A 26,079-nucleotide genomic window follows, 5' to 3' on the forward strand; every position below is an offset into this window, starting at 1 on the left:
TATGAAAGGTTATATCATCAGAAAAAATTGTTTACATGTGCTCAATATTCTAAACACTAGATGGTAGTACAGCTAGTGAGCTGTTGTGGGTTTTGCTGATGTGCTTATCTCACTGGATAAGTGGTTTATTGCAATCGTCCACCATTGGATAAGTGGAAGGAGCTTGCTTTACTTTTTAACATTGTATAAGCTTTCCCACTGAATAAGTGGATGTTTCCCTACACTCACCATTGAACTAAATGGAAGATGACTATTTACATTTCTTGTAATACATATGCACCCCACCGGTTAATTGGTATCGGTTGGCTTGTTGCTTGGTGCTTTCCTTTTAGCATTGCATTTCAATTAATCAATTTAATTGTATATCGTAGAACACCATATGCTCTCACCTTGCACAATCTGAGATTTGGGTGATTAAAACGTGGGAAGGAATTCACATTGAATCTCAATTTCAGTTGGTATAATTTTCAAAAAAATCTTGCTAGCCTCTTGGGAAGCTAACACTTGTTGCAGATTCTTCATCGGGTATCATTGTTTTAGTAGTAGTTGCATGATTGTAATCAACATTTGTATGATAGTGGTTGTCATCAGGTTTCAACAATTGTGTTGAGACATGGACTAGCTAGGACTCGAACCTAGGACCTTCCATACGCTGTTGGAGTGCTCTACCACTGAGCTACTGGCCCCCCTTGGACCAATCCATCGTCTGTCCGGGTGTGGCTTATTTCCATCACCAACACCCCCCCTTAAGCCACACCTCTCGTGTGCTTGGGGCTCCTAGCCTAGACCTGACTCTGATACCATGTTGAGACATGGACTAGCTAGGGCTTGAACCTAGGACCTTCCATACGCTATTGGAGTGCTCTACCACTGAGCTACTGGCCCCTCTTGGACTAGTCCATCGTCGGTTCGGGTGTGGCTTATTTCCAACACCAACAAATTGTTTTACAGCGTGTTGTGACCTTTTCACACATCGCTCTATTGCAAATGGGGACCCCTTGTTTTTGGCTTGCTTAGTTGTTAGTCTTAGGTGTTTGCTCAGTTTATCTTAGATTCAGAGTAGTTTTAAAGTCTCTAGCCTTAGAATGAGAAGGGTTTGATTTTGTCAAGTCTTGAAACTAGTTAAGGGACAAAATTGTGAAAGAAAGACTTTTGTAGTGGTGAATGTCAAAGGTTAAAATCATGAAATTCCAATTTGGAAAGTGACAACACAACACTTGAAGTTTGAAAGTGAAGAAATATGAATGAGAATAGACGAGGTTGTACGGAGAATGTGAAATAATGAATGAACATTCGAAGCGAAAATTCGAGTTTGCAAAGAAAGATTGTTCCGAAACTAAATAGGGATTTGGATTCTTGTTCTGGAACAAGGTTGAATTCTGCCCAACTTGTGAAAGGTTGTTCCTAGCACCTTTGAACTTCCTACAAACATGAAATGCTAAAAGTGAATGAATTTTCAATAAGGAAGTGAGAAAAATTCTTGAAGGATTAGTTCGTACAAAGTTTTCACAAAGTCAAGGAAATTTGTCCTTTACAAATGAAAGAATGGAGATGGACAATGGATGGTTTGAGGAAGAGCAAAAGTGAAATTCCAAAATAAAATTGTTCAAAATTTGTTTTGAAACAAGGAGAATTTTCACAAGGAACAATGTAAATTTTGTTCTTGCACATAGGGGAATTCCACCCAAGAGTTCTTGCACAAGGGAAAACTCCATCCGTAAGTTCTTGCACAAGTGAAAATTCCGCCCAAAAGTTCCTTGCACACCTAAATCTCTGCCAAGCACTAAGTATTTTGTTACGAAACAAGGCAAATTTCCTCCAAGAGTTTTGTGCATGTACTATTGAAATTTCTGCAAAGGGTGGTGAGTTATGCATGAAAGGGTCGAGTTTCCTATGACAAGAAGTGTGAAAACAATGTGAAATCAAACCAAGGCTGACCTGAAGTGAAAAATGAATAAGTTCTCTCCAAAACGCCAAGATAAAGTGCAAAGACAATGCAAGGAGGCCGACTTGACATGAAGGGCATAAAATTCCCTCCAAAGTTCAATTTTAAAATGCAAAAGTCTAAATGAAGAGAGCCGACTTGAAATGGAGTGGAGAAAATTTGGAATTTGAAAAATGAAATAAAATGCATGGCCTAGCCGACCCTTGTCAAGAGGAAGCAATTGCTATGTTGAGCGCCTATATATGCAAGATGGGAGAATCATTTTCACATCACTCAAAACAAACTAAAAGCATAACGAATTAAGAGAAGAAGTCATCGAATAAGGAGTGAATTTCAGTAGAGAAGGAGACGAATTTGTGCAAAAAAAATAAGGACTGAAGTGAAGTAGTGAATGAAAGAGGAACAAAGCATCTGATCTATTGTGGAGGACCTTAAGGAGAAGTGATTTTCTTCGAGGAAATACAAGTGATTTACATGCAAATTTTAGTGAATCCCTTCACAAATTGAGCATTTCCAGATTTAAGGCAATAGGAAACATCAGCACAACAGAAATTTCCGAGTCAAGGGTGTTATTTCCAGATTGTTGGAGGAAAAATCAGAATTCATTGAAAGTTCAATTTTCTAGAGAATTTTGTGCAAGAGGTGAAGATCAAGAAGGGTTTGTGAAGCATTTTTTGTGAATTATTGATGATATTTTAAAAATCCAAATGAGTTTGTTGTTGTAGGATAAAATGTGTTGCACAATTTTCCTTTTGAGAATGATTGTCATGAAATTTCTTTAAATACTTCAAGATGAATTAGGAGTTCATGATCTTGAACTTTCATTTTCTTATCATGATCATCTTGCATTTCACTTAAAATATATTTGAAATTGACTTTGGGATCTATTCACAATTGTAATTCAAAGTTCTTTCTTTTTAGGAGTAGATGTCGGGTGCTAAGACTAGAGGTATGTCAAGGCAAGCTCAAATGAAGAACGATTTCAAAGGAGCACTTTCAAAAGATCATTTCACGATGAAGGTTGGAGACACGAACCTTGGACATATAGATATGGAAAAGTTCAAAGGACGAATGTATGGGCGAGATGGACACAATCCGTCAAAGATAGCTAGGAAGATGATGCGTAACAGGATTGTACAAGCTATTGGTTTTCCTTCTGCAATACAATGTAGTGAGTTGATGGTGGAATGTGCTAAACATTATGATCCTGAGGAAATACATGTAGTAGCTCTTGATGGCAAAATATTGGCTTATCTTATAAAGGAGGCTATTGCAAAAGCATTTGATATTTTGGTGTACAATAACACAATCTACGAGACAAAAGAAGTAGCATTGAAGATGTACAATTATGGACCTGATGCTTGTGCAAAAATCATCAATAGGACTTGGTTGTTGAAACCAAGACATCATTATTCCATGATGCCTAAGAAACTTCACAGGTCTGATTTCAAGGACGAATACAAAGATCTTGTCACATTGTTGAATAGAGTTGTGGGATGCCCTCAAGCTTCTAGTTTTGAGCCATGGATGTTTACTATATTGAAGAAATATCATCCGAAGTGAAGATGATCAATCGGGTTAAGATAATCAATGACAATCTAGATGACCAATTGAAAAAGTTAGAGTGTTCCCGATCTTTTTATATGAGTTCATATATTGTCTATGTGTTAGCAAGGAGCTATAGATATAGAGGATTAACATGCAAGGGGCCAATTGGGAGCAATGAAGGACAAATCAAAGTGTATGAGTGTTATCCTCAATTACACCTTCACAATTTTGCTCATTTTAGAAGGGTGAATGATGCCTTCTCAATGTACATTATTAGAATCCCACAAGAAGGAACCCATAAGAGATTGTCACAAGAAGCCAAGGAGTTAGTAAAAAAGTATGGTTCATGGTTTGTTCAGTTTCCCAAGTTCACTTACATCAGATTGCAAGGATTTTTATCCCATCCTTATAGGCTTCCAAGATATCCAACAGACAAGATGGTATTGTTAGAATTTACAAGGTAGTTATCCATGTATGACAAGATTCAGAAGAACAAGCACAAGGCTGGGGTAACCTTTCCAATCACTCTTGGAAATTTAATTGAAATGTGTCCTTCAATTTTGGCAGCTGAGAAATCACGAGTTGCAATTTTACTCCTTTGTGACCTACACATCAAGAATGAACTTTGATCCTTATCACAATATTATGAGAATTAATGGAAGAAAATACAAGCACAAGTGTTTACTGCTATATTGGATACATTAAATATAGGAAGTAACAATAAAGATGAAAACGCATACCAAATATAGGAGTAAAATATACCTACTCGACACATTAACTACTCGAGAGTGACAACAAACTTAATTTAGACAATTAATACATTGTTGGGTAGCCAATATTAACAAACATTACAATAGGCATTTTATGCCGACTACAAATGCCATGGATGGTTTTGAAATCAGAAAGAGAATGTGTTCTAGACTATCAGTAAAGATGATTAGAATTTGTCAACCATTCTCTGTGCCGAATCGAGTTGAAGATGATGGAAGATATGTTCAATGTCACTTTGAAGAAGAAAATGGTAAATTGCTTCCCTCACCTAATTGGGCTGAAGCTGAAATTGCAGATCTTAATGTGTTAATGACACTAGTTATGGCAAATACAAGAAGATGGATAGATCAACAAGTTAGTAAGTTGAAAGAACAAAATGTCCCCTTGACTTATGATTTGATGGGAGATTTGGAGTCACAATCTTCCAATGATGAAATGCCTGAAGAACAACAAGAAATCAGGATCAAGGAAGATAGGAGTGGACAAGAAGGTAAAAGTCACAAGAAAGGGAAGATCCAAAAGTTCACAAGCCAAGAAGACGAAAAGAAAGAAAGTTCCTGGTGAAGAACCAAAAACTAAGAGGCATAAGTCAAGTATGACTCACTCATCGGCTAGTACTTCTTTAGTGCAGGAAGTTGCTTCCTCCATGGACAAGAATGTAACATCCATTGCTGAGAATGAGCAACAAAAGGAGGTTGGATTAGATCCAAGTATTCAAGATGGTCAAAGTGTAAACGAATCCTTGCAATCTATTTGACAAAGGAACCAAGAGACAAATCCTTCTCAAGGCATGGAAAGTCTCCGTGATGATCAATCTATGAAACCAGACACAATACCAATTGAGGAAGTCATAGGGGATCTGAACATGGGTTTTCCAAATGAAGGGCTCAATGATGGAATGATATTTTAGCACTTCAAGGATTCCTAGAACGTGAAGACTTAGATGAAGATGTAGAGCAGTCAATATCTCTTTAATGATTGAAGAATTGAATGAAGAAATATATAGTAGGAAAAGATTTAGCTAATTACTTGGAGGATTTTCTAGGCCGGATAGGTAAATCCATAGAAAAGAAGAAAGCAAAGAAATACTCCAAGATTACAAAGGAAAGTTCTGGATCTCACACAATGCAACTTGCAGTTCCAAAGGTTGATAAAGAAAAATAAGATATTACTCCGAAAGAATATGAAGTTATGACAGTTGATTTGGGACCAACAACAAAAGAGCAAGAGGTTGAAGAATTATAGGATTGTGTGAAGGCAATCAAGGAGAGGTTGAGAAAGGAAGAAGGAACAATGGATCAGCTAAAAGAAGAAATAAAGGAATTGAAAGATTACATACAACACTTGATGAATGCAATTCAACAAGCTGAGGTAACATTTTTACCTCTTGCAATACTTTCAAAGGAATTAGTTGAGGATGTGGAAGAAATGACAGCTCAAGCAGCAAAAGGATGGATTGGAAGTGTTTTGAATAACGCAAATGAGTTCACGAAGGAACTGGTACAAATATATGAGAAAGTTGTAACTCTCTTGGATAGAATGCAAGTTATAGTTTGATTGTGTGAATAATTTCAGGTTGTTCAAGAAAAGACCATTCCATGTTTGCATGTGTTAATAGGAAATCCCAAGCAAACTTTAGTGGATGGAAATGTGATAGAGGCAAATCAAGCATTTGACTTCCATTGTTGGTGTTGTGCATTAGTTTTGAGGAAAGAAATCCTTGAAAAGGCGAAGGATGATTGTGTTCAACTAAGGAAAATGGTCAAGGATATCCAAGATAGAATCCTCATTTTTCGTGGAAGTAATGTTTGGAGAAGTGGTAAATGATAATGAAGATATGAATGTGGATGACTTGAAGGACAAAATGAAGAATAGCTTATTCAAGACTACAAGTTCCATTTTGGAAAATCATTTGGAAGATGTTGCCTCATTCATGGTCTTCATGAATAGTTTTCAAGAACAAGGATCGGAGTGGGAAAAGACTTTTGCAACTTGTACGACTAATTTGGCAGTCATTGAATATAAGGTGGAGGCTATGCCAAGTCCACCAATGGATGAGCTTGAAATCATCATGTCTAGGTTCATTGACTTTGCTGTCAAAGAAAAAGACAACGGGTGCATAATTCTAGAAGATGATTTGTGACAAGTGGACGTATAGGAGACATTGGATGAAATATTGCAATCTTTTTTCTTATTTGCTCTTGCTCCTTGCAAATTGTGCCATTGAGGATATATTATTTTTCATTGGTTAGAAGTTGTAAAAAGGTAGTAGTTAAGGTGGTAGGTATACCTAACCCCATTGAGGGTTTCAATGTTTAATCTTGGCTGTTGATTAGGATCAATTTGGGCCCTTGGTTCGTAACAATAAATCCATATAAGACTTGCCTTTTTCAATTGTAAAAGGGGATTTTTTGTGAAATTGTTGCCAAAATACTGCCAAAATAAATACAAACTCATGGAAGCTTGGTGAGAACTTCTGTTGTTTTGAATGTTAGCATGGTTTCCACTTCTCTACATTTAGTTAAAGTTCATTGATTTTAATGGTGAAATGCAAAGATATTTGATAAATTCCTTGGTTCATACCATTTGTAGTTTGTTGATTGCAAATAACTTTGTATGTTAGTCTGAACCTTATTTTAGCAATAGTTCGATTGTGGGTGTTCATTTGAATTGCGTCAACATTGGGTATTTGGATGGATGTTTACAATATGAAAATTTTTCACTACCTTTGAAGACTACACCCTTTCTATGGCGTTGTGAGCTATCTCTGGTCAAGTAGAAAGTAGTTCCATAAGAAATTTGTTTATCTAAAACATTATCCATTATCTTCATTGCCCTTAGGAATAGATTAAATTTCTAAAACCTTTTCTCTCTTTTGCATTTCATTTGAAATCATCCTTAAGATAAGTGTGAAATCAATCATTATTTCTAAATTTGATGTCATTAAAGGTCTTGAGGTCAAGAATTTGCTAAAGTTTTCCTTGGGAAAGAATTGATAAAATCTTGAACAATTGTGTAAGCCCCTTTGTGTAAACAGCAAATCACACCATTTTTCATTGAGTTTATCCCTCTTATCGTTGAGACCTGACAATAGGAACCTTGGGGTGACTTTGTTTGATCATATCTTTAGCATTTGAGGTTTCCTTGTTCAAGAGAGGATAGAATATTTAGTGTATTTTATTCTGTGTTGGAGAGTGCCACAAAACACCCGTCAACACAGTGCTCAATAACTCAAATCAATTTTCAGCAGTACCATATTTCAACATAGATTTCTCTTTCCTATGAATCATGGATTTAGAATGGGGAGAGAAGATTTATAGGGTAGGAAAAAGACTTGACCGCTTGCATCTAACAAAGTGTGAATTACTATGCATTATGAATATTGCGGAGAGTTGTTTCTTGATGATTGATTAGCTAGATTGTATTGAGATGAAACAATTTTGTGGCTTTGGTTGTGAAATTGTTGGTTAAGCTTAAGCTCATGAGACACCTAGATGAAGAAGAGATGTAGTTTTTTCTTGCATTAGTGAATTTACAAGGATCACAACTCCTAAAGTATTGTATGAGAATGGCATAATGAAGAAAGTTTTTCAGCTGATGGTAGAGAGTTTCCATGGTTTGGATGATATTAGACATCCTTATTTTTCCAAGAGAGTGAGAAATCTAGAAACTGTTGCAAAGTTTAGATATCAATTGTTGTAGTGAAGAATAAAAAGTAGGAGAGTTCACAAACCTCCAAGATTGATTTCGGATATTGGAGTTATATTCGTCATTCAGAATTGAAGAGTTGGTTGAGACTACAATTGCTTGAGAACAAGCAATTCTAAGGAGGGAGGATTGTAATGCCCCCATTTTCTAGCAATATTGATTTGTGAACTTTTGCCTAGTTTTCGAGTTTTCCCTTGTGCAAGGTGTGTTAGGGAGGACTCCACACTTCTTGGAGTGCCCTAGGTTGGTTAGCAATGACTTTGGTTTTTGGAAATGAGCTCAGTAGGTAGTATGGGTCATTATGCCACTTCCAAAAGTGATTACCGACACTTGGGAGTGTTCTCCAAACTTATTGTAGAAGTCGTCTATTTTTAATAAGTCAACTAGTTGCTTCGATTATCATCCTACATCTTTAGTCTCATATCGGTGTGATCAAAGTTTGGTTCCGATGCAGTTTCAATGCTTTTCACAACTTGGATAAGCTATTGAGTTATTATATAATTATTAATTGACTCACTTGTCTAATGGTGGGAAATATTAAAAGGGCAACTTAGTCTAATAGCTCATTGGAAAGGCGATAAGTTGTATTCTAAGCTGAATGCCTAGGCTTGAGTGTCTTTTCTTAGAAAAAGTAATATTAATTCTCCAAAAGGTTTTTTTGAAGGAAAAAATGAATTATCATAATTTTAAATTTATTATTTCCTTCCAAAAAGCTATATAAGGAGGTGTTGAGCTCATTTGAGAGGAGACTTGTGAATTAGATATTGTTATGTTACTAGAATGAACCTGGAGTTCTTCAAAATCATTTGAGGATGAAAGCCCTTTCAAAATTTCTAGTTTCAGGGCCCAAAATCCCCTAGTTAGATTGGTGTGGTTTCATTCAAAGGCCACAATTTTGCCACAGATTGAAGATTTAGTTTGGAGTTGTAGATATGAAGATCTTTGCAATATTTTGAGTGCAGATTTTTATATGGTTTCAATCAGTTTTTAGTGGTGTCGGAGTTTGCTGAGTCCAAGGTCAATTGAAGGACATTTCTCATTGTGAGGTCGTACCATTTCTTATGTCTGGTCGTACCATTCATTGCCAATTATTTGAGGGTAAATCTTTGAGTTTTGTACTTATTTTATGTATTGTTTGGATGTCACTTCTTGATTTTTGTAGGTCGTACATTTGTGGAGTATTTATTGCTAAAGGAGGGCATACCATTTGCATCAGTCGTATCATGGCTATAGGATAGCACGAGGGTTCTTTGAAGCAATGTGCCTAATTTTGGGGGCTTGATTAGTGCTGTTTGGTGGCGCCTAGGATTGCCAAACTCTCTTCCAGCACTTTGGCATGGAGTTTTGACAATTTGATGAAGTTTTGTTGCCTAAAAAGGTGTTGTACTTGCTATTTTCAGCGATATATCAAACCTGCACCATGACTAAAACCATTTCCAAATCGTAGTATCCTTCTCTGAATGAGTATAATGAAGTTTGAAGCTTTTTGATGAAGGTATATTGGCTTATATTCATTTTGAGCTTGTTAGTTGTGAGCTGGATTGAGTTGTCTGGTGTTATATCTGCTAAGTATTGTAGTAGTGTGGTTTCAGTCGTTTCCAGACCTGCAACAAAATTTGCATTATCCAAGTTACCTTCTGTGTCAGGCATTTGATTATGTTGATTATCCATGTGATTTGACTTCATTTTGGGATGATTCAGCATTCCTAGTTTACATCTGCACTGGTTATAAGCAACTAATCCTCTTATTTGATGATTACAAATGCTTATGTACTAACATTGTAATGCTACAGAAGGTCCTACTATCAAAAGAAATTGTTTACATGTGCTCAATATTTTAGCACTGGATGGTAGTACTGCCAGTGAGTTGCTTTGGGTTTTGTTGATGCAATTAACCCTCTGGATAAGTGGTTTATTGTAACCACCTACCACTGGATAAGTTGAAGGAGGTTGCTTTACTTTTCAATATTGTTTATGATTTCCCACTAAATAAATGGATGTGCCCCTATGCTTATCATTTAATTAAGTGGAAGATGCTTATTTACATTTCGTGTAATGTATGTGCATCCCACTAAATAAATGTTATTGGCTGGCTTGCCGCCTAGTACTTTCCTTTCAGCACTGCATTTCATTTAATTGTATATCTCCAAACATCGTATGCTCTCACCTTGCCGATTCTGGGATCTGGGTGATTGGAAATTGGGAAGGAATTCTACATTGAATCTCAATTTCAGTTGGTGTAATTTTCAAAATAATTAATGGTGTCTATTATAGAGTTGGTTAAGATTAAGTATTAGGATTGTAGTTTAGGCTAGGCACACAAACCTCAGCCCTCACCAAAACTAGTAACCAGATAATTAACACTAACACTTAAATCGTCAATCAAACATTAATCTAACTTTCAGTAACGACATTTCAACACCTTGATGAACAACAATATACAAACCTTGTGATTAAGACATGATAACTGTTGAGGTTTCATCAGATTTGAATATAGGATATTTTAAATTTAAGAAAGTAATCTCCAAGTCTTATTACAGTATTATCAATCACTAAGAATATTGATTTATTATAATATGAACTGCTGTTCCAATGGTTGATTTATGATAATATCGATCTCTCTACAAGGGCTGTTTTAAACAAAGAAACAATCAATATATTACGTATCGATTTTACCAGCATACGGGTTGCTGTGATGAAGGTGGCAGTCGGGCTTGTGTCAACACTTAATATTTCTGTGTATTCACAAGTACCGATTGACCACCTCTACATATAGAGGGAGACATGCCTACGTAGAGGCATGCCTCTATGTGGAACATGTCCACATAGAGACATGTCTCTACATCGATATGTCTTATTGGCTGTGATAGTCACGCCAATACATAACAAAGGTTAATCGATTGTTATCGATTCCAATTTGCATTTGATACCGATACACTTTAATAATATGATTCGCTTAGAATATATAATCTGATCGATATACATATGATATACATACGATTAAATATGATTAATATAATCAATTTAATTATATGTATGTATTTAATAATGTATAAATATACATTATTAAATACTTACATATGATTAATTTACAATCGTATTTCATAGATTAATAATTAAAGCAAAAATCTTATTAAACACAGAGAAAATAATTTGATTAATACTTGTGAAGGATAGATATCAAATGCTTAAGGCCGATAGGCAATTAAGCATTTGATTTCATCAGTTAGAATAATCTGACCGAAGCTACAAAACATTAATAGTAACAACCCCTCAATCTGACACAAAACAACAACAAACAATCACAAAGTGTAATGTTCACCAAGGTGGTTGTCCAAGGAGTATGTGAGTGTAATTAGGAATCACTAAAAGCCTCCCACAGGCCTACCAACACACTAGATGTGATTCTGGATACGTTTACTTACCCAAAAACCCATCAGCATTATCGATCCAACTGAAAATGAAACAAGGATTAATGTTGAAATGATTGTCATTCATGATTATGTATGTAGCCGTCCATAGGCATGCTGGAGAGTCAAGAGAGTCGAGAGTGAAGATTAATATGAGCAGTGATTTTGAAACCAAGGACAGCAATCATAATGTATGAGAAGAAAAATGTCAGGCCGATTCATAAATAAGAAACAGTAATTAATAAACATGGTGTGCTTTACTAAAAGGTTGATAAAGGTGCAATTCCTTAATACAATGTAGCGGTTTGCTTAGAACTAATAACTACTAACAAGCAACGTTTCCAAATATTCATTAAAAACAGTAATCAATATCCCTAAAGTAAGTGATTCATAAAAAGATAATTTGCACCAGGGGGTGCAATCTGTTTGGAGGAGAAGTTTAATACAAAGGGGTGTGATTTGTAAGAAGTGCATTTTGATTCTAAAGAAGAGGCATGATTTCAGTTTGAGAGGATGTAACATCCCTTGGCTAAATCTGACCCTGCTGTAAAGATTTGAGCTCCAAGGAATATTGTCAAACACTTGTTTTGCAAAGTCTGTATTTTCTGTTCTTTGTTTCAGTTTGTTTTGTTTTGTTTTGATGATTGCCAATGATGACCAAATGCTTAAAAAATGAATGTAAATAAGCTTAACAAATAACATTGATGCAATGCAAGACTTCTCTTTTGGATTTCCAATGGCTTATGAAGATTCAAAATGATTGTAACAAATTCCTACAGCCAATAAGCATTTCTACAAACACTTAGCATGCATGCTAATGATTCAATATAAACTGAAATGAATAACTACAGCAAAGACATTTCATCAAACAGTTATTGTGCAACCTTGTAACTCCTTATTTTTGAATGCCAAAGCCAAGTACAATGTGCCAAACTAAATAATGTTAATATATAATGAGAAACCTGGAACGTAATGGCAGTTTGTTGTTGAAAATACTTGATGGTGTGCTTGCTGGTAAAGAGTTCTTCAATCTGCAATGTTTGCCCCTTTTAATTTGCTCTCAAACCTTTCTGTAACATTCTGGGAAAAATATGCAGCTGATAATATGAATTTGTGTGCAAACCCTAGCTGCCATTATGCTAAAAATATGAATTAAGAACTTGCAATAAACTCCATAGTGATTCCTGAGTGAAACCACCTCACAATGGTGCTTGGGTTTCCGTCCAACACCAAGAAATCCAAGGGTTTTCGTCCTTGGAACAATCCAGTCATTGATTTCCAGCAACAATGGAGAAGTAGCTTCAATGAAATAATCTCATAACATTGCTCTTGAAGGAAGACAAGGTTTGTTTATAAAGACTCCTTAAACTCCAAATCAATCTCCATGTTCAATGTGGGATAAATCCTCCTTTACTTTTAATTCCTCCTTATGAAGTCAGCCATCTAGAATCTTCTAATAAATCATTAATAAAATAATTTTATATTTGCACTTTATGTCATTTAATTTCCTCCTTGGCTAGGCGCTCAATAATTTATTAAAACATGGCCCCATTTTAATGATGAGTATGACCCTTTCTTTATGAAATAATAATAACTTATAATATCACATTAAATGTCCTCATAATAAAATTTATTAATAAAGTTATCATTTTATTAATAATCAAATAAGCATAACTCCAACCCATTGACTTACTAAAAATAGAAAGGGTCCCTCTCGATCGCCTCGTGACTTACTATAAATAGTAAGTATATGAAACTAAGCCCAAACGAAGTCCAATCTGAACCAAACGAAGAGCAATCCTAAACACTTCTGACCTCTGAAATGGGAATAAGCCTCCTGCACTGCCAACTGGAACCCTCTAACCATCAGTCTTAGCCTACGAGGGCCAATAATAGGCTGATCCAATCATAAACCATATCATCTAAAAAAGGGGACATTACAATTCGCCCTCCTTGAAATTGCTTGTCCCCAAGCAATCTCAAAAACAAAATAACACACTAGTCCACCCGGGTCCCAAGGGAAGAACTGTGTAATGTCCCTGCTGATACCAACTAGCTCTTGTAACACCAACATCAGAATAACTGACAGTACCTGCCAAACCAAACCAATACCAACAAGTGGTGTCACAAGAGGAGACGACTCAAAGAGAAGCAACTCAGAACGCTGACAAAGTTTACTTCCCAAAACTGCGCAAGGTGAACTGTCATACATGCTATCTAACACGTGCAATTGAACTATGCATCCGAAAGGGGTCATGCACATAAGGATCAAAACTAAAACTGTAGGCACCCCTCACTGTGTAAACACTTAAAAACTCCTCTGCAAACCCTGTCTGAAGTCCCGATGCACTGATAGGAGTCCAAACACTATGATTAATGCTCACCTCAAGACTTGGGTCAAAAGAGTGGTCAACATCTAACTCAAAAAGAGGATTATCATAGGACATTGTAGCATCTGCCTCAAATAAGGGATTTTTCACAAACTGAACATCATACCACGTTGAACCCACATCATGTGTGCTATCATCAATGCACACATCAACAACTGAGGTACTTCTGCTATGTACCTCAAAAGATAGCTCAACTGGTAAGGTAGAAGCTGCTAATATGACAATATGTTCACACGATTCCACCCAAAATATAACTGCATATCCATCCAAGTCACAATCCTGGGATTCATTATCAACCAATGAATTTTCTGATTTATTTTCCAAGGTCTGATTGCAAAATCAGACTCATCATGACATGAATCTACATCACCAATCTTATATTTAGCACCCAAATCTTGAGTACCTTCATGTGGCAACAAACTAGAAGCATGTTCCTTAAGTGAAATGGCTGCTACCTCATGATAATGCAAAGAATTCTGACTGCTGTTACAAAAATTAGAACTATTAGAGCTTGTATCCTCTGCACATTCCTCATCTTTGACACTTCCAACTTGTGTGCCAATGTTGGTAGATCCTTCCACAACATTTTGTCATTTACTAACATGTCTACATCATGATTAAGCTCAATAGTTTGGCTGCAATGTAAATCAGCACATGTATAAGTCTCCTTAATCTCAATGGCTTCGTCATGGGATCCTCTTGGTCCTTCCAAATGATGTGACTCATGAATCCCATCATCTTCATGCAACATGTGCATCTCCAAATCTGCCTCCTTCATGGCTTCCTCTTGAATGCATCCAAGGTCTTCCTCAAGCTCCTTTACCTCATTATCTGTGCATTGGTGGTTAGGCTCCCGAAAACCTTTGCAAGTGAAGCATAGACCTTGTCTTCTCATTTCATTCTTGCTCATTATGGAAGTTCCTGTAATCTGATCATTGAGTTTGGAAGTAGAACCACCTTCCTAATCTGATTTAGTAGCTCTACCATACCTGCTCACATTGTGCCCATGATTGAATTGTGTCCCTTTAGATGAAATTTTCTCCTTATACACCCTCCTAATATACTTTACCAACCCAATCTCTTCAGGCCTGCAGGTGACAAACAAGTTCAGATAATCATGAAGAGAGTACTGTCCTTTAAATTTATCTGGCAAACTCTGATAGCCCTCAAAGAGTCAAAGAGCTTCCCGTTCACATCTTTCCCTTATCTTGATGGCATCCTATTCAATCTCTTCCCTGAATTTTCCTACAATACTGAAGTAACCCATAGTTGAAACTTCTGTGTGCTGGTCATTCAAATGATGCAATGTGAGCTCTCTGAATAATAATTCAAACTCCAATAGGATGGTAGGAAACCGCTCTGATACCGCTCTGATACCACTGTAACATCCCTTGGCTAAATCTGACCCTACTGTGAAGATTTGAGCTCCAAGGAATATTGTCAAACACTTGTCTTGCAAAGTCTGTACTTGCTGTTCTTTGTTTCAGTTTGTTTGGTTTTGTTTTGATAATTGCCAATGATGACCAAATGCTTAAAAAATGAATGTAAATAAGCTTAACAAATGACAGAGATGCAATGCAAGACTTCTCTTTTGGATTTCCAATGGCTTATGAAGATTGAAAATGATTGTAACTGATTCCTACAACCAATAAGCATTTCTACAAACGCTTGGCATGCATACTAATGATTCAATATAAGCTGAAATGATTAACTACAGAAAAGACATTTCTTCAAACAGTTATTGTGCAACCTTGTAACTCCTTATTTTCGAATGCCAAAGCCAAGTACAATGTGCCAAAATAAATAATGTTAATATATAATGAGAAACCTGGAACATAATGGTAGTTTGCTGTTGAAAATACTTGATGGTGTGCTTGCTGGTAAAGAATTCTTCAATCTGCAATGTTTGCCCCTTTTAATTTGCTCTCAAACCCTGCTGTAACATTTTGAAAGGGCTTTGATGCTTGTGTTTTACAATTGCTTTTACTTTCTTGAACTGTATCTGTTTTCAAGTTTCATGCGACTAGATTCACATTTGTTGGGATGATGATGAGCCTCACACATTACAACAAATGCCATGCATTTTATCACTTTCTAAATTGTGGTTTAAAATTGATTCCATTATTGAGAACCCAATCTAATATCTTCAAGTGAGTCTCATAAATTTTTGGGCTTGTTTATGATATTTTGCTTTATCTTTGCAGGGTTGGTTATTTTCATCAGATGCTGCATTCTGGAAGCCACCTCAGATTAAAGTATGCAAAACATTTTCTGTATTTTGTTTTTTGGGTCATAAATCTTGTAAAAGTAATTATGTTTAATTGTGGATGCATGCAAAATGTTGTTTTCATGTTTACATAGAAATGACCGCGTCCATGTGAAAGCATGCTTAACAAAACAAGAACCTAGAAGAAATGAGGAAAACATTAGGTAGTTATTCAGAATTTCAGAATATTAGATTTGAAAGAGGCAAGCTAAGTGAAATAATCTGAAAAATTTCAGACATATTCATAGAAGGTAGATAAATAATAACTCAGTTCTTATGGTTGAGGCTGATGTCAAAGAAAGTGTGCATTGAATGGAAGGATTATGTAAATTAGTTAGAAACTGGAAAACCTCTGAGGAACTGGATTAAATATGAGAATATTTTAGGATGCTATAATATAGCACTAGATTAATTTCAAATTCCTTACTAAATTGACAATTGATAGAATGTAGGCAATAATGGACAATTGTAATGTTTCCATTCAAGATCTAAACTAGGTTATGGAATAAACCACAAAAGCAGCGAGACATAATGATAAGTTTAAATTAAAGATTTAAACTTAATCATGTAAGCACTAAAGTTAAGGTTAAGGAATAGCAAAGGTTGTATTCCATAGAGAAGAGAAGAAGGCAATTAATGAACAGAAGAAGCAACGATGTGAATGAGCAGTGATTAGTGACTAATGATCAGTTGTAAGACTAAAGCAGTGATTAGTTTTGATGAAGGCAAGCGATCAGGAGGCCAATGATGACGTAATCTTCTAAAAGACAGGACAGCGATTGATAGCCTTTAAAGGAGCAAGTTAAGATTTAGGTGATATGCAGCAATTCAGAATGAGACAATAAGCCAGTGACTGTGCATAACATGTTTGACTATGTAAATAAACATTATTACTAGCAGGTGTGATTTGTAATTAAATAAGAAGCGAGCTTGATTAAAGACTATATCAGATGATGATAGCCACCGACTTCATGAAGGGAGAACAGCGATCAGACTTTCATATGATCAGATTTGCGACCATGTTAATCTGTGAAAACAAAACAATATCAAGATTAAAGTTATGAACAGCGATCATCTTTATCAGCGGTTTGTTAACATTTATAACGCACAAGATCACTGAGACTATCGGTTTTAAGGTGAGCATTGATATGTTTATCCTTAATTGTTAGAAAATATGAGTTAGTGCTCCATGTATGTGGGTAAATAATAAATATGTGAGTAATTATTATTATGTAAATGTTAGTATTTAGTAATATTATTGTTATATTAACAATAATATATATTACGGTTTGGAGTTGTTTTAACAACTCATATGATTTGAGTTGTGTATTGTTACGTGAGTAACAATCACAACTAAATAGGGATTTGTGGAGATAATCTCTCCTTGAATATAGGAGTAGACTCTTCTATATATGTATATAAATCATATTATATGGAGTGTGAAGAAAATATTATATTATTGTGAGCATAATAATGTGAGTTGGTTATACAACTCATGTAGAGATTTAGGAGTGAGAATAGGAGGGAGAGAATAAAGGTAGTTGCACAACCCACCTAGATTTAGTGTGAGATGTTAGTGGAGTTGTTATAGGAGTTCTATAACTCATATATATTTGTAATTTGTATCATTGAAAAAGGTATGGAATAGAAGATAATATTATTGTGTGCAAATTTTTTTATTTAGCTTCAATAATTTTTGCCCATTTTTCTCACATGGTATCGTCATTGGCCCCCTTAGTGCGAAAATGGTAGAAAAACATTCACATACTCCTCTACAGTATGCTTACCCTTGTGGCATGCCCATTCGCGTGGCTCATGACCATGATACAAAAGAAAGTCTTTCTCCTTCAATGGATTTATGCAGGCTTACCACAAACCTTGACGTGAACAAAAACCTACCAACTGTCCACCTCGTGTGGTTTTCTAGATCCTCTTACAAATCCTTTCAAGATCCATGAATTGACTTACTCCAGTGCTTTTGTTCACCACTATGCTTGTACATCAGGGAAGTTATAATATAGAAATCAACATACATATAACAAATCTGAAAGACCCGTACTAGAAAAGGTTTCACATTACATTCCATAAGAACACAATGTTATTAATACTAGTCACTGTTATCGATTGTTGCCACTCAATCTCGAACAACATAGACAACCGCCACTACCAATACAAGTTGCCCTTGAATTTAGTCATTGTGGCATGAAATGGGAATGGAACATTGGTTATTATTTCCCTCCACAATGTGAAATTTTCACTTATTCACACAACCAGGAACACTGAAAAGTGAATCATATCAGGGTGCATACTACTGCCTAGATCTTGCTGCACATGATCACAAGTGCCAATGAATGTATTCATTGAACGATCATCTTCCAACGAACTACAACAATCAGAGGATCACCACAGTTGGAGGACCTCTACAGTCATCTGCTCTCCAATACAATCATTTTTCAGCATTCACACCATTTTGAAAAGCCAAAAATAAAATACACTGCATATTGTTCATTTGTCACCATATCATACGTGCGGCTCCATCGTTGATGACTAACAAGAGGTCGCTGATTGACCTCCAACCTCTGATGCCTCCGTCCTCCATTATGAAATGTTACACTTTACTCGCCCAATCTTTTGAGAGTCCAAATGGATGGGCTCAAAAAAACAAGACCTTCAAACATACTTGTAAAACTCATGAGATAATAGGATGTCGAATTCAACCAAAAATCCATCCTTTACAATAAAATTTTCAAAAAGTCATCCAAAAATAAAAGATTTAAACTTCAAATGTTCTCAAATATTTCTTATTCCTCAACTCTAAAATGATTTTTCTACTTGTGGCAAAGTAATAATCTTTCACTGCCAAAGAAAACACATAAAACTTATAGAGTTTTCAAACAAATTTTCCACTGAGAAGCAAATCACATCCATTATTTTGTTGCTCTTCTTCTACAGCAAACTCCTCACTAAATATTTCATCAAAAAAATTCTGAGTTTTGTTCTACCATTCATCATCTTTCCAGAACATTTTTAATTTTTAATTTTCGTTTAGTATTAAGCAAGATATTGCAATTTTACTGAAAAGATAGTGAAATAAAAAATTTTGACACTCAGCTCTGATACCATGTGAGAAAAATGGGCAAAAATTATTGAAGCTAAATAAAAATTTCAGCACACATAATAATATTATCTTCTATTCCATACCTTTTTCAATCATATGAATTACTAATATGAGTTATATAACTCCTATAACAACTCCACTAGCATCTCACATTAATGGGCAGTGATCATTTAAGGAAGCTTTAGATTAATATTGTAAAGATAACAAAGGGTGTGATTTTCTGATGTGGTGCAACGAAGAGTCTTATATCAAAGGTGCGATTATTAAAATGTGGCAACCCAAGTTCGTACTCCTCCATGACATATCAAAGGAGGGTAAAGTATCAACACAAAGGATCATCGATTATTTCTATTTCTTATTTTTATCCATATTTGGATTGCTCTTTGAGCAATCACCTTAGGGGCATATAATCGTGGCATACATTTAATGTAAGCAATCAGGAATAGCACCATCCCAATTGCATACTTCTAAAGAAAATCTGAAACAGCAATTACATTATCGCCCCAAGCAATATTGTGAAGACTTAGAGCTCATTCATATTGCCATATCAGGAACAGCTATAAGCGTTGAAAGGAGACTTGCAGCACGATTCACATTGGTATATCAGAAATAGCAGAGTTAACTCCATTAGTGCAGATTGGAGTTTAGCAAGAGATCATTGCATAATCCCCATAGTCTATATCAGAGACAGCAACAATTATCCACCTTATTGTAGATCTGGATTCTTGATTAACATACACTGATTAAGATTATCAAAAGATATTCATTTACTATTGGTATATCACCTAGTGATCAACATCATCATATTTTAAGTGGTATAGATTGTATATCCTAAGGATAAACATTTATAAGCAGATCATAATATATCAATTTTATACTAAGTGGTATCAATTATCATCAATATGAGTTTTATAAAGGATTTTTAAGAGTTTTTTATTGGAAAGAAGTCGCTTGCAATTGAAATTATAAGAAATGTTAAGTTTTATGATCAGATTAGATAGAAGATAATTCAAACACAATTGCATAGAATATACCCTAGGAAAATCTTCTAACTTGAAGGTGAAAAACCCAGCAACAAATGTCTTGTAATATATTAGACAAGATAGCAAGACATCTTTACAAAATGTTTCACACTTTGAAGCCATATGACAGAATAGATTTGACCTAGATCTCAGTGAATTCAGCCTAAACTTCCAAAGAATGGTATATAAATTTGATCTGCCTTATATGTGAACACGACCTGTTGAAGAAGGAATCAATATGCTGAAGATTGTATGCAATCTGCTGAAGGAAGGTATCGAACTGCTGAAGATGATACTTAATCTGCTTATGTATACTGATTTTCAATGATCTGGAAAGAGAGAGAGTCAATCTATATGTACACATACGCATAGATGGACTACTTGCCGAAAAATCGGCGAGTAGTAAAAACTCGCCGGGTTTTTTGGCCAGGTGAGTATTTACCACTTCTACTTGCCCCAAAAACTCACCGAGTTTTTGGCGAGATTTTGGCAAAAACTCGGCTGTGCCAGCACAAAAGAAAAAAACGTCAAAAGTTCATGCCATTTCATTTTTTGAGCTGGGTTTTTTGGTGAGAAGGGGGAAGAGTGACCAGCAAAGAGATTTCAAGCTATTCTTGCTCATTTCAAGTGGATTTGAAGGGGATTTGAGGTGATTTTTCAAGGAAAATCGGATTCCCAAGTTAGTTTTTTAATTTTTTTTCTATGTTTTTTTAAAACAATTTGTTTATTTTTTGTTGCATTTAGGTGAATTAGAAATCATTCCTAAGTAGTCTAAATCCTTTCTAAGTTATTTGCACAAGATTTAACACTAGATTTGACAAGTTCCATTCAATGTGGCGAACAATCCTTATTGGCTGAATTTGGTGACCGCTATGACAATTGCAGGAAAGGGGTACAAGGCCCCTTCTCACAAGGATTTGAGTGAGAGGTTAGTAAATTACCACATAGTCCACTTGATTTCATTTTTAATTATTTTTTAGATTTCTTGTTTATTAAATCAAAATTGTGTACTAAGACCTAATTTCACTTTGCTCTTGCAGGTTGCTCACAAATGCAGTTGCTAGGGCAAGAGAAGTGATGGAGGAACAAAAAATTGAATGGGCAAATTATGGCTACACCATTCTTTCTGATGGGTGGACAGATGGCAAGAACTGCACCATCATCAATTTTTTGGTTGCTTGCAAGGACAATGTAGTGTTCTTGAAATCTGTTGATGCCTCCAACAAGGTGAAAAATGTGGAAACATTTGCTAGAATGTTGGAACGTGTTGTCATGGAGGTGGGGGTAGAGAATATGGTGCAAATCATCATAGATAATGCAGTAGCATATGTGTCAGCAAAATTCACATATTTTATGGAATAGAGAGTATTTCAACCCAAGCGTCCTTTTGAATTATCACCTTTAGGCATTAGCAATATTTTCATTTGTTGTGGCTTTGTTTAACTTGGTTGCATCTTTCTTAAGAATAACTTCTTCTTTTGCAGGAAGAATCCTCCAAGAGAGGCACCCCACTATTTTTTGGACACCTTGTGCAACACATGTCCTTGACCTTCTTTTGGAGGACATAAGAAAACTTGAGTGGGTGACTCTAGTTGTGGAAGATGCAAGGAGGATCACCAAATATATTTACAATCACCCTTGGGTCCTAAATTTGATGAGACGACACACCCAAGGGAAAGATTTGGTGAGGGTTGGTGCCACAAGGTTTCCAACAATTTTCTTGATGTTGCAAAGCCTTCTTGTTGCATTGACTTCTTTGAAACAAATGTTTGTGAGTGGAGAATGGCTTAACTCACCTTATTCAAAGAAGCCTGAAGGAGAGGTTGTCGCATGCATAGTCTTCGACAACCAATTTGCACAAAGGGCTACAGAGATTGTGAAGGTAACTTCAAAACTTTAATTTTTAATTATTTTGATTCAAGTCTCTCATTACTAATTTGTAACTTCATTAGTTAATCTTTTTGTAATTTGTATTTTTCAATTGCAAGTGTCAGAACCCTTGGTTCGAGTTCTCTGCTTGGTGGATGGGGATAAAACCCCAATGGGATATCTTTATGAGGCCATGGATAGGGCCAAGGAGTCTATCAAAAATTACTACAAGAGGGATAGACTCAAATTTGATCCCATTTGGGAAATTGTTGATAGGAGGTGGAACAATCAGCTCCACCAACCCATTCATGCAGCAGGGTACTTCCTCAACCCTCGTTTTAGGTTCGGGGGTTCTTACTCATATCCAAATGGAGAGGTCATGGAGGGCCTCAGTACATGCATTGAGAGGATGGTACCCGATGTTGAGGAGAGAGACCTCATTGTGAGTGAGCTCCAAAATTAGGGAGTAAGGGGTAAGTTATTCTCTTCAGAGCTGACTAGGAGAGGAAGAACGACTCAAACCCCAGGTATAACATTTGCCATTTGGATTTTGGGATCTAAAATGATTGATAAATTATGTTTTCTCTTTTCTCTTTGCTTTCTAAATTTTCCATTTTATTTATTTTGTAGATGCTTGGTGGCAAAATTGGGGTGGAAACACCCCACATCTCAAAAAATTTGCCCTCAGAGTCTTATGTCAGCCTTGCAGTTCATCCAATTGTGAGCACAATTGGAGCTTGTTTGAAGCAATCCACGCGAATAAGAGGAGCAAGTTAGCACAGAAACGCCTCAATGACCTTGTCTTCGTGCAATATAATCTTTGATTGCGCATAAGATAGAGGAAGTAGAAGGTGGTCCAATTGATTTGGATGATATAGATCCTTATAGTGATTGGACATCATAGGAGCAGCCTCCATTGTTTCCCAACACTGACATCACTGATTTGGAGAGGCAAGCTATGGAGGAGGAGGGGGGTGGATTTGGGATGGATGACATTGATGAGGAAGTGGAAGAGGATGAGGATTCATTGCCAGTGCCAGAAACAGGTGGAGACATAGCTTCATCCAGGATGGAGGATGAGTCATCCATACCGAGCGAGGAGGCACAGTCACGCCCACTGCAGACTTCTAGGACTAGACCCTCTAGTTCTACCTATCCCCGAGTGTTTGCTAGAGCTGGGAAGAGGAAGTTGTAATTGTTATTTGTAATGATGTATTTACTTTTGGTTTTACAAAAACTATTTACTATATTGCTTTCAAGCTTCCAGCCATTAGCATTGCTCATGAGGATGCGATTTGTTAGACACTTTGCATTTAAATATATCTAGAATCAGCTTGTCTCTTTTGTGTTATCATTTATTGACTCATTGGATACATCTTCTCGTTAAATTTTGCAAAAAAAATGCATTTTTTATTAAGTTTAAGCATGTTTTTAAGTTGCGGAATTTTTCGTTTAGTTTTTCCAAGTTTTTCCCGAGTGTTTGCCGAGTTTTTTTCCCAGGGGCTTGGCGAGTCGAGCCAAGTCGCAAGTAGTCCAACTATGCTCTAGTGTATTGTCCAAATTATGTTACCCAAGGCTTAATCAGGATAATTGTAAATATCACATAAATCAAACTTGTAGTAACAAATATTCAAAAACGGGTAGGAATGATCATTGAAGTTTAACTTAAAAAATGGTCAATATTGAATAGACCTTTTAATGTCTCTTCAATGTCAAATAACAAAGCAAGGACACCACCCAAAGTGAACACCGTTGAAGAGAGGAATTTCAAGTCTCCTCAACTAGAAAGCTCCTTAAAAGAAGACACCTGTTGAAGAGAAAATCATGTGTTTCTCCGACAGAACTGCCTGTCGAAAGGACATGTCATCGATAAGACATTGGAGTTCGAAGAGACATTTCATGAGTCTCTTTGATTATGTATTGACCAAAAGGCCTATGAAAGGCTAAGTCATCGAGGATAGATTTTTTAACTCTTTTCGACATGGAATACCGTTAAGCAACACCATTCATCATTTGATATCGAAGAGACTTTATTTGAGTCTTTTAAATTGCATAAAGGAAAATTAGGATATTCCCCAACGGTCATAAAGAAAAAAATTAATTGAAGAGACATTGATAGATTGAAGAGAGGGTTAATACGTCTTTTCGACAAGATAAAAGGAAATCCTAGGGTTTATACTACGGAGTATATACACATTTGAAAACATTATATATTGAATGGAAATTTCTTGAGTCTCTCTAATGAAGTGATAGACAGAATAGAAAAAGTCAATAAAGATAAGCATCCCATCGAAGAGACTTCCCATCATCGAGTATAGGAGAAAATTGTCTCTACGAAACAGAATGTCACCTTGACACATGAAAGGATGTAATCGAAGAGACATAACAAATCAAGGAGAGGTTTTTTATGTCTCCTCTACGACACTAATTGTATACATATAACATCTCATTGAAGAGACTTTCAAAATTAATAAGACTTTTTATAAGTCTTGTTGATCAATTATAGAGTGGGTTAAAAGGAGGATTATCTAAACTGATCGAAGAGACATTGGTTTATCAAGGAGACTCTCATAAGATCTTACAAATGGGAATAATTTAGGTTGCATCACATCAAACAGAGATTGATGGGTTTGATCGACTAGTCACAAGGATAGTGAGAAACTTCATCGAAGAGACATTTGATATCAAGCAGATAATTTTATTGTCTTCTCGATCGGATATAAGAATACAAGAGATGGCACCAAACAAATACATTGTGATTGAAGAGAAGCTATTCTTGTCTGGCCGATAAGGGTTGTCACATCACAGGCACAATTTGAAATTTTGAATGCATTAATGGTTGTTTTGCTAATAGTAATGGTCGCATGAGTGGAAATTTACACACAGACCTGGGCAGAAATTATAGGCATAATTTGAAGGGCACAAAAGGGTACATGATTTGTAGAGAGCTAAATTGGAGGAACCAAGTCAAGGGTCAAGAGCGACCATGTCAGATTGAAATTACAAGTATCTGAATCTTGCCTTGTGCAATTTTGATAATTGAAGGAAGTTCGGCCTTAGGGTTTTCTGTTTCAATTTAAAAAGGGGATAATTGCGTCATGGGGGATACCCCTGAAAAACCCAAAGCCAAAAGATAGAAAAGGGAAGGCAAGCATGTAATGTCCCCTTCTCGTTGATGTACTTCTAGTGTTCCATTGGCCTATTCCTAAGACCCGTAGGCTATGTGGAATGAAGAATTAGGGTTTCAATCATTGATGAGGCGAGAACTTACTATTTTTAGTAAGTCAGGGGTTGGCTATTTTGATGATACTGTTCTACTGAGCTTTCCATGCTTTGTCACTGAGTGCGAAGATCATGCTTTTCGGAGCAGTAGTTCATGACTTACTATTTTTAGTAAGTGGTAGTATGGAGTGTTTCTATTTTTGGCAGTAGACAGGGTCTTGGTCTTGCAACAGTTCTTTGGTCTTCTCACTCCGCTTCATCTTGGTTTCTATTAATGATAAGTATGGGAGTCATAAGTAAATTAATTAAATATTATATCATTGTCAAAGGTTTAATATTTAAATATTTGCAGTTACTGATTAATTGTGGAGATGACTTAGGGAAAATTAATTAAGTAATATTCATTTGATTATCTCCTAAGTCAGAGGGCGAATTTGTGGTGGACATTTAGAGGATTAAGGCATCTTTGGTATAATGTTTATTTTGCAAAAATGACGCCACCATGGGAAGTTCAAACTTACCTAGTAAAGGTAAGTGGGTGCCTAGTTAGTGGGGAGATATAAGGTGAAATGAAATTGAATTTGGAGAAGTTTGGCGCCATTTGCATTTGCATTTGGGAAGGCGTGGAGTTATAAATATGAGCCATGGGCTCTCATTCTGGACATCTTGAAAATTTGCCTTGTTATGTTGTCGGATTGGCGTCAGAACTTTGAGGCTTTGGAGTGCGGCTCCCTAGTGCTTTCCAGTTTCGTACTTGAAATATAGTACCTAGTTGTGTGTTGTAATCTACCATACTTTCAGTGTGTATCA

General features: G+C 36.0%; 2 protein-coding genes across 3 annotated transcripts in view; both read left to right on the forward strand.

Annotated features, from left to right (window-relative positions):
* Positions 1–26,079, forward strand: part of LOC131059858 (alpha-N-acetylglucosaminidase) — a 180,479-nt gene that overhangs the window by 107,545 nt on the left and 46,855 nt on the right. For both annotated transcript variants that reach the window (XM_057992916.2, XM_057992917.2), the window contains one exon: positions 15,977–16,027. In XM_057992916.2, coding sequence (XP_057848899.2) covers positions 15,977–16,027 — 51 coding nt within the window. The remainder of the gene's footprint in view (positions 1–15,976; positions 16,028–26,079) is intronic.
* LOC131059859 (uncharacterized) lies at positions 21,030–22,053 on the forward strand. Its single transcript, XM_057992918.2, has 2 exons — positions 21,030–21,106; positions 21,219–22,053. The coding sequence occupies exons 1-2, from the start codon at positions 21,051–21,053 to the stop codon at positions 21,538–21,540; spliced, it is 378 nt and encodes a 125-aa protein (XP_057848901.2). The 5' UTR covers positions 21,030–21,050; the 3' UTR covers positions 21,541–22,053.

The sequence above is a fragment of the Cryptomeria japonica genome, chromosome 10 (genome assembly GCF_030272615.1).
Source record: "Cryptomeria japonica chromosome 10, Sugi_1.0, whole genome shotgun sequence".
In the NCBI taxonomy this organism is placed as follows: Eukaryota; Viridiplantae; Streptophyta; class Pinopsida; order Cupressales; family Cupressaceae; genus Cryptomeria; species Cryptomeria japonica.

Excerpts from the sequence above, each read along its gene's own strand:
- LOC131059859 (XM_057992918.2), top strand. The coding sequence starts at position 21,051 with ATGACAATTGCAGGAAAGGGGTACAAGGCCCCTTCTCACAAGGATTTG. Across the intron at positions 21,107-21,218 it reads CACAAGGATTTGAGTGAGAG|GTTGCTCACAAATGCAGTTG; the intron begins GTTAGTAAATTA and ends TTGCTCTTGCAG.